A 15235-nucleotide genomic window follows, 5' to 3' on the forward strand; every position below is an offset into this window, starting at 1 on the left:
TGCCAAGTGCTTACTATGTGCCAGGCAGAGTTTTAGGTGCTGGGGATACCCCAGTGAATACCACAAAGGTCCAGGTCTCATGGAACTTACATGTGAATAGGTGAGAGAATCAATATATACTGTGTAGAAGTAAATGTTCTGAAGGAATACAAAGCAGAACAAAGCATAGGGGGCTACTGAATGATGATGGTGCTATTTTAGAGAAAGTAAGTCAAGAAAGCTCTTTTTGTGGAGTTAAGATTTGAGTAGATAACTGATTAAGTGAAGGGAAAAGCTGTGCAGATCTCTAGAAAGTGGGTTCCATGTGGAGGGACTGGTAGGTGCAAAGTCCCCAAGATGGGTTCAGCTTGTTGTGTGTGTTCCAAGAACTGCAAAGATCCAGTATGGCTGTAAAAAAGAAAGGGAGAGAGTGACAGGAGATGATGTTGGCAATGCAGCTAGAGACCAGATCATGAGCGTACTAGAGGCTATGGCATGAGTGTGGACTGTATTCTAATTGTGGTAGGAAGTCACCAGGCATCTTGAAACAGGATAGTAACATAATCCAAATTAATATTTTAAGAGCATCACTTTGGCTGGTTAGAAAATAATCTGTAGGTGGGCAAGAGTAGAAACAAGGTAACAGTTGCAGTACAGGAAAGAATACAAGTGTCCTGGAATCAGATGGTGGTAGAGGTAGTAGGGAGAAGTAGGCAGGTCCTGGATCTATTTTGAAGGTAGAGCAGTGGGGAGTGCTGATAACTAGTGTCTGGTGTACAAGACAGAAGTCCAAGATGGCTGAGCAGTGAACAGTGAGCGGACACTAGTTCTAGAAAGAGCAGTTTGGCTGAGGTTGAGGGGTGCTGGTGGCACATGGTGTCCATTCAAGAGTTCAGTTCCAAACACTTTAATTTAGATATTTAAATTGAAATGTCTCTATTTCATTCTTACTTCAATATAAAAGTCATATTAAGCTTCCTAAAATAAAATTTTCAGCATGTTATTCTCTTTTCCACAAACCTTTGACAGAATTTCAGTTTACCAAGTAATCTTTAAACTCCTAAGCTTGGAATTCAAGGTTTTCCACAATAACCTCTACCCAAACTGCCCCCAACCCTGTTTTTCTTATTACTGTATTCCTCGTAGTGCCTGGGAAATATGCACATGTTTAATAAAATGTTTACTAAGTCAATAAAAACCTTTGTATTTTTGTCACTCCTCTATGTTCATCCTTTGCCCTATTCATGAGTCCCACTAAAGCTGGCCTCCTCAATGAAACCTTCCCCAAGCACACTGGCTATATTACACTGTTTCTTGACTTTATACTCCTGACCAGTTGTATGCTGGTAAATGTTTACCAGCTCTCTGAAAAGCAATGACCTGATTTGTAGCACTTGCTGATATCTGTGATGTAAATGCAACTACCACGGGAGATTGCAAGTCATCAACATGATGTCTCCCGCTGTGGTGCTGGTAAGAGAGGTGCACACAATTAACTATGATGAGCTGGTAGGCGCCAGCTCCAACACATCATTACTCAGTACAAACTGCTTGCATCATTTTTAAAGTCACCTACTGCACAGTGACTTTTATTTTAAGTACCTATATATAAATCCTCTTATTAGATTGTAAATTTGTGAAGTGTAAACATTGTGTCAGATACAGGGCTATAATCAGCTAAATGACTTTGTCTCAAAGTTCACATCTACAAAATGGAGAGTCAGACTCAAACTGTAAAATTCCACAGTTCTGTGTCTCAATGGTCTGTGCATCTCCCTTAATTTTTCAGTCCAATGCTTTAAGGCTGAATAAGTAAATCATTATATTGGACCCAAAATAAAATCTGCCTTAAAAAAGATGAAAGAAAGGAACAAGTGATGGCATTTTAAAATCACAAATAGAAAATACGATCACAGAAAACTCTATATAATCACTTTTCCTTGGATAGAGTTGAAGAATAAGAATGTAGCTTTTTTTGCTTTAAAGAATTCAAATGTATACACTGATCAATCCAAGAAGCATAATTAGCCTTGGACTACAGTGTAATCATTGGACAGAAAGAGAGAACACAATGAAATATTAAAAGGAAACTAAAAGATACAAAACTGACTGAATCGTAGCACAGAATGAAAATAATAGCTTTTGGAAAATTCCATGAAGTGAAAAACATCTGATTCAAGTAAAATGAAAATTTGATGCTTTTAATGCTCGTTTTTAGATAGGCAGGCCATGACGGCCGGCTTAAATCTAATTTAACTCTCAAGAGATTCATAGGAAAGACAAGTTATTTCACTCCTTTCCTTTAAATAGGATGAAATTCAGGTATGTTAAGGCATAAAAATCTCATGTTTTTCACTCAGAAATAGTTAAAATATGTGAAAACACACATCCTCTGATACTTTTTCATAGTACATGTCTCTGCCTAAGCCCTAGCCACTCCAATTCTATTCCTCAGTCTTATTCCTTTAATATCACGAATCCCAAGCCAGGTCTGTTTCCCTTATGGGCTGAAGGCTGCTGGCCTTGCGAGGGCTAAAGGAAATGAGTGAGACCAGTAGGAGTGAATGCAGTGAAAGGGTCCTAGGGGTAGGGCTGGGGGTGGAGGGTATGGGGAACAGGGCTTAGCAGCAGGGGCAGGCAAGCAGAAGGTAGTAGAGCAGGCTTTAGAGCACAGGCTTTAGAAATCCATCCAAAGGAGTCCAAAGAACAAGATCCAAAGAGCCAAGAAGGAAAGTTTTGTCCATAACGACATTCCATTTAAAAAGAACCACTGGGCTGGGCGCGGTGGCTCACGCTTGTAATCCCAGCACTGTGGGAGGCCGAGGCGGGTGGATCACGAGGTCAGGAGATCGAGACCACGGAGAAACCCTGTCTCTACTAAAAAAAAATACAAAAAAATTAGCCGGGCGTGGTGGCGGGTGCCTGTAGTCCCAGCTACTCGGAGAGGCTGAGGCAGGAGAATGGCGTGAACCCAGGAGGCGGAGCTTGCAGTGAGCCGAGATTGCGTCACTGCACTCCAGCCTGGGCGACAGAGCGAGACTCCGTCTCAAAAAAAAAAAAAAAAAAAAAAAGACCCACTGGTCCTACCATAATTTTTTTGTCATCTAATATGCCTAGAAAGGATGAAACCTTGGTAACATCATACCCATTTTTACTTTAATGGGGCATCTTTTTGTGCACTTGTTTTCTTAATTTTCTTCAGGCATAGACAATCCTGGAGTGCAACAGCTACTTGCCAGTTTCTCTATGGCAATGCGTGTGCCTAAACAATTTAGGAGTGGGGAGAAAGGAAGATATTATAATCTTGGAAATCGTCTGATGGCACGGAGCATCACAGAATAGTTTTACCTTTGGAACCAATTAATTCCTAGTTATCTTGATATTTATGGTTAATCTGCTTTGAAAATTAATTTAGAAATTCTGTAAAGCTGGCAAAAACTGGAGCTAATATGTAATAAATTATTTTATGATATATAGAACCACAAGACGCAAAGCATTAGGTCCTCTCAGGAAAGAGCTGCAAAATAGACACCCAAAGTAAAAAAAGAAGAAAACAAAATTCAGAGATGTATGGATGACATCTGACAAATTAATACAAGAGATTAAAGGAATAACAAGTAAAACAATTTGATAGAAAATAGGCAGGAGAAGTGGTGGGCCACTTTACAGTGCAAACCCAGCCAAAAACTGTCTATGTTCAATACCTTCTGGTTGAAAATATATATCTCTATTAAATAATCAAAGTAACTTAATCTTTCTAGGTGCAGAATCTTACTACTCGTCTAACGATAGGGGATCAGTACTACTCTACCCAGTAAAATCTGTCCTTGTGGGTCCCTAAAAGGAATGTAAAATAAGTCTATCATAAACAATGCTAATGTGGTGTCCAAATTCTAGTAAAAGTTGTTTCTTTGTTCTTTTTTTTGTCTGAGTTTCAAGTGACTGACAAAAGCTCACATATATACAAATGTAAACATACACATGTATTCTCTCTTTTCAGAGTAACATTATAATTATGAGATACCAGACACAAATTAGCAGGCCCCAAGTATTCTTGAAAGACACTGCATGTATGTAGCTATGTGACAAATGATCTTACAAAAAGTCTATCCTGTTTCTTTTGAAATTCATCATGCTCACAATTAGAAAGATAATGGTAGGTTTCTGGAACTACATTATTGTGCTGCTTCTTGTCTAAGTTCTGCACTTGCTTATCAACTGGTGATTCATGCAGTTAATCCTATTTAATGACTTGCTCTGCAGAAGAATGCTAAGAATTAATAAATTTAAAAGTTGTGTAAATGAGTGAAAATGTGCAAATTCTTTTAATTACAGTTACAAATGTTATGGAAATAAGCAAGCATAACATAAGAACACAGATTTAGGAATATTACCACCTTTTGTTTATGTTATACTCTAAGGGGCTTAAAGCATTTTGAAGGACAGCAGGCAATGCTCCATTGGTGAGAAAAGTAAGCTGTTCATTTTTGGTAAGGGTTTTAGGTAATCATGATACACATAATAAATTCTACCCTCTGTTGCCCAAACAGTATCTAATGACAGGAAAAAAGATTTTATACTTTCAAAACATAGGTAACTTTCCCATTTAAAATCTTAAATATATTCAGGTCAAATATTAAACTAAAAAATCATAATAAATTTTTCTCAGTATTCAGACTGCATATATAACAATGATTTAGCACAATGTTTTATAAGTTTATAAATACATCTTCCTGGTTTTATGTATTTTTAAAAGTTTTAAGTTTGTCCCATGAAAAATAACAAAATTCAGTGAATTAACAGAGTTTTACAATATTTCCCTAGCTAGAGAATGTCAAGGGAAATGAACCTTCATCATGTACAGATTATTAACTACCTGGTTTAAGAGATCTTCTACTTTCTTCTGCCATGAATCTCTTGCTGCATTTTTCTCTCGCTCTTTCAACTGCAAAAGTTGAGACATTGCTGACTTCTTATCCTCTTCATGTTGAAGCCTTAACTCTTCACGAAGTTTAGAACACTCTTGTCTAAAATAAAACAAATGCATTTACTTTGTAAAGAGAATTATTCCTTTCACTGACTGTAATAGAGTCCACAGGTTTTTTAAAGTGCTTAATTAGTCCTCTTCAAAAGTCTATGATGCTGAGGAAAAGTGGATTATTTACTTAAGGGCTGTAAAGTAAATTGGTAACTTACCCCAATATCACTCATTTATCAATTTATTAACAGCAGAATAGGTACCAGAACAAATAAGTCTTCTGACTTTAGGTTAGTTTTTACTGCCTGTTTTATATTCAAGGAAATGCAAAAAGTAAATCTGAATTCAAACAGAAAATAAATCCAATTTCTCTGTCTCTAATCACAGGAAATTTTAATTTAAAATACTGCTACTATGTCTTTAACAATAGGATAATATGAGTCATACAAGAGAAAAACTTTCTTGTATGTCTTTATTGGTAAGATTACAGAACAAAAAATGTACCTAAGATTTTCAGTCCACTTGATTTCTAAGTCATGGGCCATTTTGTCCACTTTGAGCTTTTCTTCTTCTTTCATGGCAGCAATTGTTTCTTCATGCTGTTGCCTTTCTTGTTCTAGCTCACCCTGAAGAATAAAAACTTTTTAATGAAGACTAAACTTCAAAAACAAACACTGCTGGTTATTTTAAATAAATAAAGTGCTTGTATTAAAACTTTTAATTTTAAATTCTTACAGCCCAATACTTGATAATGCTATCTGTGAAAATGACTCAAGATTTTCTGAAAATAAAATATGTAAAACAAATTTTTTATTTTACATGTTCTTGTCTAAACTCTATTTTATTAAGCCTTATATCACAAATTATTTAAATAGTTTAAAGTCAGCATTAATCATCTTAATTACACTTTCCATATATTAGATATCTAACGGTAGACTGATTATCCAATTACCTTCACCTGTACACCCATTACATAGACAGATATGTTATTCAAATTCACTTATACTCATATTCAAAAGTGTGTTACTTGCTCAAAACTTAAGTATATAGCTGTACCTGACATGATAAAAATAATTATGCAGAATTTAGGCTACTGTTTTCATTATGTAACTTCAAACTAGTGGTCCGTGTGTTTAAAAATAATTATGCAGAATTTAGGCTACTGTTTTTATTATGTAACTTCAAACTAGTGGTCCATGTGTTCATTGTTATGTTAATATGCTGCAATATATACACAATTCCTGTAGATTAGCATGAATCAAGCGGCTCTGTGGAGCCTGGGGATAGAGGTGACCTGTTTGGACAACAGTGGCAACCATCAGCCCCTGCCAGCAGAGCAGCTGCTCTTTGGGGCACAAGGCAGAAGAGGAACAGATGATGGTCTATCTTCCTGTTACCACAGTGACCCTTTCTAGATCACCCACTTGCTAATGACATGTTGTGTGGCAGTTTTTGAAGGGTATACCCAGATTAATAAGAAAAAAGCAAGCCAATGTTGAAATTGCCATTCTACATTGTTGGCCTGGCTACTAAGCAGTAAGTATTGAGAATTGAAGGCAGCCATCTTAGCCAACTGTTCTTTTCACTAGGTGTTTTGCCTCTAGCAATTCTTTTATTTTCCGCCAAAGGCAACATTAAATGGAGTAGACTGTTTAAAACGTATTTCTTTTCCTCAATGCAAAGTACATCATTAGACATTTTTGGGATAGGTTAGAGGAAAAGAGGTACCAAAACCACACTTGGTCTTAAGGAGCTTACGCAGAGTTGTGGTAAACCAGGATGCAGCATCTACATTTTCTCAGTTAAAATTCTCCAGCAGAACAGAAAATGAACAATTGATAGAGTTTTGCTTAAAATGTTTATTATTTTCTACTACTGGACAGAAGTACAATGTAAATATGAAAAAAGACCTGAAAGAAATGAAACTGAATCAGTAAGCCCAATACTCAGTGCCAGGACAGCCGGGGGAAAGGCAGCCAGGATAAAATACCTTAAAGTCAGGAACTGGGTGTGCGCCAAAGCGAGAGAGAACTTCCATGATACCATATAAACACAACCTATATTCAATTAACATTCATTAGAAATATTTCAACTACTTTTAAATATATTTGTATTACCTTAAAATATCATTTTCCTTTTATTTGTTGACAATGGAAAAAACATCTCTTAATATAGTTTGGTCATCCAGTTCAGCTTCACACCACAGCATGCTACCATCGAGATTATAGTCAATATATTTGGCATCACAGAAACTAAATATATCAACTTGTATATTATACTGGCTCTAAATTCCAATTATTTCTTGTTATATATTAACACTGTCATATCACACAGCCACTGGAGAAAGGTAAACATAAGTAAATGAAGATTCGAGGAAAATGAAGTAATTTATTGTCACATAATTCAAAATGGAAGATAAATATTTAATGCACACAGAATATAATTATACCATAGATAAAATATAAATTATGTATGCCCCATACACAAAGTAAATTCACTAAAGTGTCCTTGTTTATATGCTTTTGAAATGTCACCAATTCTAAACTAAAAAAGAAAATTTGAAATAATATTAGTAAAAGGCAGTATTTACTGAGTGTTTACTATTTTGCTAAGCACTGTGCTGTAAATGGTTTAACTCGTTTAATTATTACAATAGTGCTGTGAAGAGTGTTATTACCCCCCACCTCTCCTTCATTGTGCAGATGTGGAAGGTGAGGCTTTGCCCAAAGTTGCACACTATGTGGTGGATTCAGAATTTACATACAACCAACCTGACTTCAGAGCCTATACTCTAAACCATCTCTCCGAAGGAAAAGATTAAGAACTCCCTGGGTATTATACACCCAGTTTTATGGACTCTTTTTCTCTACTATCTAAGACAATCTAAATCTTTGCTGTGCTTCATAAGAGTGGAAGAAAAAAGGCAGAGTCTTTCTGAAATCTGCAGACACAGAGAAGGACTTAGTTGCTGTATATGAAAGTTCTAACTCTTACTAGTAAAAGAATTGCACATTCCAATTGTTTTTTTTTTTTTTTTTTTTGAGACAGAGTCTCGCTCTGTCACCCAGGCTGGAGTGCAGTGGCGCGATCTCGGCTCACTGCAAGCTCCGCCTCCCAGGTTCACGCCATTCTCCTGCCTCAGCCTCTCCGAGTAGCTGGGACTACAGGCACCCGCCACCACGCCCGGCTAATTTTTTGTATTTTTAGTAGAGACGGGGTTTCACCGTGGTCTCGATCTCCTGACCTCGTGATCCGCCCGCCTCGGCCTCCCAAAGTGCTGGGATTACAAGCGTGAGCCACCGCGCCCGGCCTTCATTCCAATTGTTATGTGTTGAACTGTGTCCCCAAAAAGATATACTGAAGTCCTACCCTCCCAATACCTCAGAATGTGACTTTATTTGGAAATACGGTCAGTACAGACGTATTAAGATGATGTCAAACTGACGTAGAGTGAGCTCTTGTTCCAATATGACTGGTATCCTTTTAAGATGTAAAGATAGGCAGAGATGGAAATTATGTTGCCGAATGCCAAGGAATGCCTGGTGCTACCAGAAGCTGGAAAATATAAGGATGGATCTTCCCTTAGGGTTTAGGAAGGAACATAGCTGTGCCAACACCTTGATGTTGGACTTCTAGCCTCCAGGGCTATGAGAGAATAAATTTCTGTTGTTTTAAATTCCCCAGTTTGTAGTACTTTGTTATGGTAGGTCTAAGAACTAATATACTAATTATATACAACGTGCTGTTTAAATAGCTCTAGGTCAAATGGCTAAATTATATTTTTATTTTGCTGCTGTTTAGATTGCAGTAGAATTATGAAATTACCTCCACATTTAATAGAGCATCCTTGGTCTCCTTTAGGCTGTCTTTAGTCAAGTCAAGCTCATTCTGAAGCCTTTCCTGGGAGTCCTGAAGACTAGCAATAAGTCCTTCTGCAGAGCCAAGACCTTGTTCACTTTTCCTTACCAGATCTTGGAGGCGGCCAATCTGTAAGTAAATAAAGAGTACTTTTAATATACTTCATTGTAACAGAATAGCAAAATAGTCTTACAATTTCTTCCTAAAGATTTTTATTTAGTTGTAATTTTACTGAATGGATAATTTCCTGATTAATTTGGAAAAAGCACTCAAATAACCATGACAGCTTTCTTCTGTTGTGTTTTGAAAAGACTTTCATATTTAAGATTTTCTTTTTTCATGACAACCATGTAAAGGAATAGATATACCTTTGTTTAACAAAGAGAATTCCTACTTCCACCATATAATAAAATACTTATAAGATGCTGAAGCAAGGCAAAGATTATATAAAAGAGTAAAACGAAATTTTAGATAAAAATATCTTAAAAACCATTCTTTAAAATTTAATCACATATTTCATTTGAGTCCATATCTCCTGCTATTTGCAAAGGGAATAAATTTAGGTCAATATTGATAAGCTGGTAAATGTATTATAAACTAGAGTAAGTTATGATTCCTGTGTTTCCATACAAAATTTCTCATGAAATCTTTAAGAGTTGAATTTATACACTCTTGAAATTAGGGGCTAATAGACAACTGCTGATTAAGCATATCCCTACCATAAAGTTATGAATACTAAAATACATACATGAAATATTTCAAATTATTTAGGACAATGCTTATAAAACCCCATTCTTACAAAATGGCCAAGCCTATGAAATTTCTACAAAAGTTAAAATTGGTAATTTAAAAATAATACCTATTTCTCCTTGTAAATAGACATTACAAAAAAAAATGCAAAAATTCTCCTTCAATCCTTCTCTGACCCACAATTCCCTCCCCAGGTGCACAGCCTTCCTGTCCCCTCTCCATGCAGGTATATGCTCTGCAATACTGGTGGTGGTAGTATTTTATCTTGTTGGTGTCTCTAAAGGAATGCTAATCTCATAAGATAATTAGGGGAGCTACACATCTTTTCTGTGCTCTGAAATATTTTCACAGCAAAAGAATTACCTGTTTCTTAAAAGTTTGGTAAAATTCTTCAATTAAACAAATTATAAAGAATAGTATTCTAGGGCTGGGCGCGGTGGCTTATGCCTGTAATCCCAGCACTTTCGGAGGCCAAGGCAGGCTGATCACCTGAGGTCAGGAGTTCAAGACCAGCCTGGCCAACATGGCAAAACCCTGTCTCTACTAAAATACAAAAAGTAGCCAGGCATAGTGGCGTGCGACTGTAATCCCAGCTACCTGAGAGGCTGAGGCAGGGGAATTGCTTGCACCTGGGAGGCAGAGGTTGCAGTGAGCGAGACTGTGCCACTGCCTTCCAGCCTGGCAACAGAGCAAGACTCTGCCTCAAGAAAAAGAAAAAAAAATAGTATTCTAGTAACAATGTAAAGAATTCAAAGAGAAGGTCTATTAAGGCAATTACAAATCTAATTAGAGATAGAATATTTAAATAGGCAAAAACTTCAAACTTCTGCAAAGTTAAATGTAATAAAATATAAAAAGCAAGTAAGTGTTGAATATAACTGATCAGTTTGTTTTCTTAAATACAATAAAAATGGATACATGGGGAAAACACCTATTGTCTCCCAATAACAAAATCTCCTTATGGCATTTGGGGCAACTACTCGCCTTTTCTATCGGTCCATGTGGTCTTAGTAAGCATTCAACTTAAACTCCAGAATGAAGTGCTTCATTGAAGCATAAACCAATAAGGTCATCTCATTTTGTTTGTATGGGGATTGGGTCAGTGGCAGGCAAGCTTATCTAGTCACAGTGATCTCAGGACTTTAAAAGGAGCTCCTAGAAAAGGTTTTTTGCCAGCTGCACATACACCTCAGGGAATGTATGATTGAAGCATGAAGTCAACACAGAGAACAAACCCAATTTAAGAGAAAAAGAAAAGCTGAGTTCCATTGTCACAATTTCAGTTCTGAATCTAGTCTTGCCTGATGCTAACATTATCCTTGGACTTTACAGTCACATGAGTCAATAAATTTTTTTTTCTTCAGGCTAGTTTGAGCTAGGATTTCTGTCATTTGCAATATAAATCAATACTCGGATTATCCTTATTAATGTACAAACTGAGGGAATACAGTAAGTAGAAACCTCCTCCCTGAAATGTCCATCTATCTCTATTTGTTCTTCTCTAATTCACTCTCCTTGCAACACCAGAGTGAGTTTTTTATGAATTACAAATATGGACATGAGCATAAGCCCCATCCACCGCGCAAGCATCCACATATTTGCACTTATCATCTTTCAAATGTTTTTCACTGCCCTTAGGATAACTTTCGAAATCTTTCATGGGGCTTACAAGACCTCCACAGCATGGCCCCTGCTGAAATCTCCAGCCTCAGCATGGCATCCCTTCTTCTTGGTCTTTATATACTAATTGAGAGAAAGAGTAGGGTTAAGAATTGAGTTCTGGAAGCACACTACCTGAAATGGAATTCTGGCTTTACCTACTTATTATGTGCTGACTTGGGCAAGTTATTTTAACTTTTCTATGCCTTAGTAACTGGTACCTACTGCACAGGGTTGCTGTGAGGATTAAAGGAGAGAACAGTATAAAGAAGAGGCTATATAAAAAAAAGTCTGGGACTCAATAAGCACTAAATACATATTAATTATTATAGTTGCTATCACACTCCATTTTTTCTGGTGATATGGTTTGGCTGTGTCCCCACCCAAATCTCATCTTGAATTGTAACTCCCACAATTCCCATATGTTGAGGGAGGAACCCAGTGGGAGGAGACTGAATTATGGGGTGGGTCTTTCCCGCGCTGTTCTTGTGATAGTGAATGAGTCTCATGAGATCTGATGGTTTTTAAAAAATGGGAGTTTCTCTGCACAAGCTCTCTCTTTGCCTGCTGCCATCCATGTAAGATGTGACTTGCTCCTCCTTGTCTTCCGCCATGATTGTGAGGCCTCCCCAGCCACGTGGAACTGTGAGTCCAATTAAACCTCTTTCTTTTGTAAATTGCCGAGTCTTGGGTATGTCTTTAACAGCAGCATGAAACAGACTAATACCACTGGTATTCTTACAATTCCTAGAAATTTCTCATGCCTCAGGGCGTTTGCATAAGCTTTCCTAAATTTATTATTTTGACAAGCCCTTATTAATTACTTACCACCCTTTGTAATATGCATCAGACTTGTATTTACTTGTTTTTGTGTCTGTCTGTCCACAATAGTAGGGACCATGTCTGACTGACATCCCTGAAACCCCAGTGTGTAACAGTGCTTTGGTATCTAATAGCCATTCCATATTTATTAAATAAATGAATGAATGAGTCAATTACAGAAAAACTTCATATATACTTACTAGCAATTAAGAATAAAATCTCTTTAACATCTCAGAATGAAGGTATTTAACTCCTAGAAGGACCCTAAACGCCTTCACTTTCTTGACCTTGTATTGTACCAAGGCAGCTGCTAGGCCATGTGTGCCTCTAAGCAGGAAAAAGGCAATACCCCTTTGCGTGGAAGCAGCCCCAGAACATGGAAAGAGAAGCAAAAAAAAACACGTGTGAACTGGGAAAAGACTCCCTTTCTTCTAGGCAGACAGACTTCTGAGAAAATTTAAGTTTTTCTATACTTCTTCTACTATAAACAGTGCTGAAATTTTGTCAACAATCCATAATTATCTGCTTAGGTTAAATACACAAAAAAATGCAACTGTTGAGTTAAAGGACATGCCTGTCTTTAAGGCTTTCATATGTGCTGATAAATCCCTTTCCAGGAAAATTATACAATTTTGTATCCCCATCAGCAGTTTCTGACTGCTTATTTCTTTACCCTTATTAACACTGCATGGTCTCAATTTTTTTTAATCATTGTTAATTTTATGGTAATGGAATGGCATCTCATTGATTTCATTTCCAGTTCTTAAATTATCCAAAACAAATTTTTTTCATGTTCATTTTTAGCTTGTAAAAAGATAATCTGGGTGTCTGTATTTTTCTTACTGTTCTGTAAATACTCTTAAAAATGTTAAAGACATGAATTCTTCATTGGTCAATTTGTCAATCTCTTCATCTCTCCCAGTTTTTCCTCTTTTTAAATTTTGCTTATGGTGTGTTTTGATATAAAGAAGTTTTAGCTTTAACTGTATAAATATTCCATGTTTCAATTCATAACTTTGATACCATGTTCAAAAAGCCTTCTCTGTCCTCAGGTTTGTCATTTTTGTTTTGATATTTTATTTATAATCATATCCATGATTTTCATACTATATTCCAATCCTTAACCCACCTGGAACTTTGCTGATGTGAGACTGAAGAAGAGCTCTAACTTCCCTCTTTTCTCCTCTTTCATTTATATCTAGTCTTAAAAGGGCAATGTCACAGACTGTAATTCAAATTAAGCCTATTGATTCTAGCTACCATCCTCAGTTTCTGTTGAAATTGTACAAAAAGAGGCAGTATAGAGAATAATAAGCTATTTTTTTGGCAAAAGGGTAGAGAACTCTCTTTTGTTCTTTTCCTATGTGGTGATATTCTGTTTTTCTTCTCCCCACAACAGCACCTTAGTTTAATGTTTTTGACAGTAAATTTTACCTGGTGGAACATAATCAGAGTGTCATGAAAAATTCAACACCAATTAAAGTTTTTAAATTATTTTTATCCTAGATATGTTACCTTTACTGAGACTCACCTACCTATACAATGTCACCAGAATAAGTTATTATTATTAATATCTATAACATAGGCAACAGGTCTAAAGAATTCTTGCCTCTTGATTGGCTGTATTCAGCTTGTCTTCCAGTACTTCCTTTAGGTTTTCTAGCTCTTGTTGAAGCTGATTTTTATCCTCTTCCAGGTTTAGTTTATCTTTGTTATGTTGTTCTTCCAATTCCTTAGAAAAAGAAATTTTAAAAAATGAACAAAATTGCAAGTATTATATACTTTGAAGACTCCAAGAAAAAGACTATTCTGTTTTGTATTTTGAAACTTTGCTCTTCAAATTAGCCTTGCCCTTAATTAACAATACCTGAATTAACAGTGACACCCATAGTGGCTTAGATTCTATCATTCTGACTAATTTATAATGTAGTTATACTTTTTTTAAATGGTGAGAACATGTGACTGGACTAGATCAAGCTGAAGTCCAAAAACAGAAAAGTGTGAGATAAAAAATTCTAATTACCTCTTGAATTCAAAATTCTTTTTTTCCCTCATATTCTTTTATGTTTACATAAAAAATGAAATCCAGTAACATTCTACAAATCAGTGGTCTACTAGTCTCTAGTAGACAATGAGCAAGTATAAAATGAAGGCAAATTAAAGAGCAAAACTGGTAAAACTGACAATTACTGAAGATCACTTACTATTTGCCAGGCACACTACTTAACACTTGGGTAACAAAGGCAATAAGATATGGAACCCGCCCTTAATAAGCTCATGGTATCGAGCAATTAAAGAATATTAACTAAATTAGACATGCATAGGGAGTACGGGAGTATATGGAAGGGGAACTAATAACGTCTAGCTTGGCAACGAAAACTTTAGAGAGAAAGCAATTCCTAAGTATGGTTTGAAGGAAGAAAAGGTGATGGAGCAGGAGGGGAACATCACCTTTTCTAGGCACGGGAAAAAGCATGTGCTAAGGCTTTTTCACACCATGAAGGGACAAAGGAGCACAGTATGTTACAAGCAGTTCAATAGTTCTATAGTGTAAAATGAGAATAATAATAAATAGGGTTCTGTGTCAGAGGACCCCAGGACAAATCCGAGTTTGATGATTTACATTCACGGGTATAGTCACACTCATGGCTGTGATTACGGCACAGGACTCAAAGCACACACCACAAAGGAAGAAGGCACATGGGGTGAAGTCTGCCGGAAACTAGACACAGGTACAAAGTTTCCAAAAGCCCTCTCACACAGGACACACTTAATACCTCCAGACACCTGTGACAACTTGTGTGAAATGTTGTCCTTATACAAGACAGGCTGAATACCTCCAGCAACCTGTGACAACTTGTGTGAAATGTTGTCTACTAGGAAAGCTCATGAGAGACTTAGTACCCAGGTTTTTTATCGGCGACTGATCATACAGGTACCATCTTCCTGTCACATGTCAAAATTCCAGATTCCCAGAAGGAAAGCAGGTGTTCGGCATAAACCACACTGGCTGCGTGGTTAGGCCACAGCTTAGGCCAGTGAGTCATTCTTATTAGGGAATGGGGAGCATCCCTCCAGAAATCCAAGTTCCCAGATGCCAGCCAAGGGCCAACTTGCCTTTCTAAGGATGGTAGCCTCAAGCCTCCTACGTTAACAGTTTTCTGCATGGGTTCTCTGTATATTCACTCT

General features: G+C 36.8%; 1 protein-coding gene across 8 annotated transcripts in view; it reads right to left on the bottom strand.

The window, feature by feature from the left end:
* The window catches only part of FAM184A (family with sequence similarity 184 member A), a 115496-nt gene that overhangs the window by 41331 nt on the left and 58930 nt on the right, over positions 1–15235 (bottom strand). For all 8 annotated transcript variants that reach the window (XM_030809624.1, XM_030809619.1, XM_030809621.1 and 5 more), the window contains exons 6-9: positions 13656–13778; positions 8783–8944; positions 5462–5583; positions 4856–5006 (exon numbers count right to left, since the gene is read on the bottom strand). In XM_030809624.1, the coding sequence (XP_030665484.1) occupies positions 4856–5006; positions 5462–5583; positions 8783–8944; positions 13656–13778 (558 nt within the window). The remainder of the gene's footprint in view (positions 1–4855; positions 5007–5461; positions 5584–8782; positions 8945–13655; positions 13779–15235) is intronic.

The sequence above is a fragment of the Nomascus leucogenys genome, chromosome 3 (assembly GCF_006542625.1).
Source record: "Nomascus leucogenys isolate Asia chromosome 3, Asia_NLE_v1, whole genome shotgun sequence".
Lineage (NCBI taxonomy): Eukaryota > Metazoa > Chordata > Mammalia > Primates > Hylobatidae > Nomascus > Nomascus leucogenys.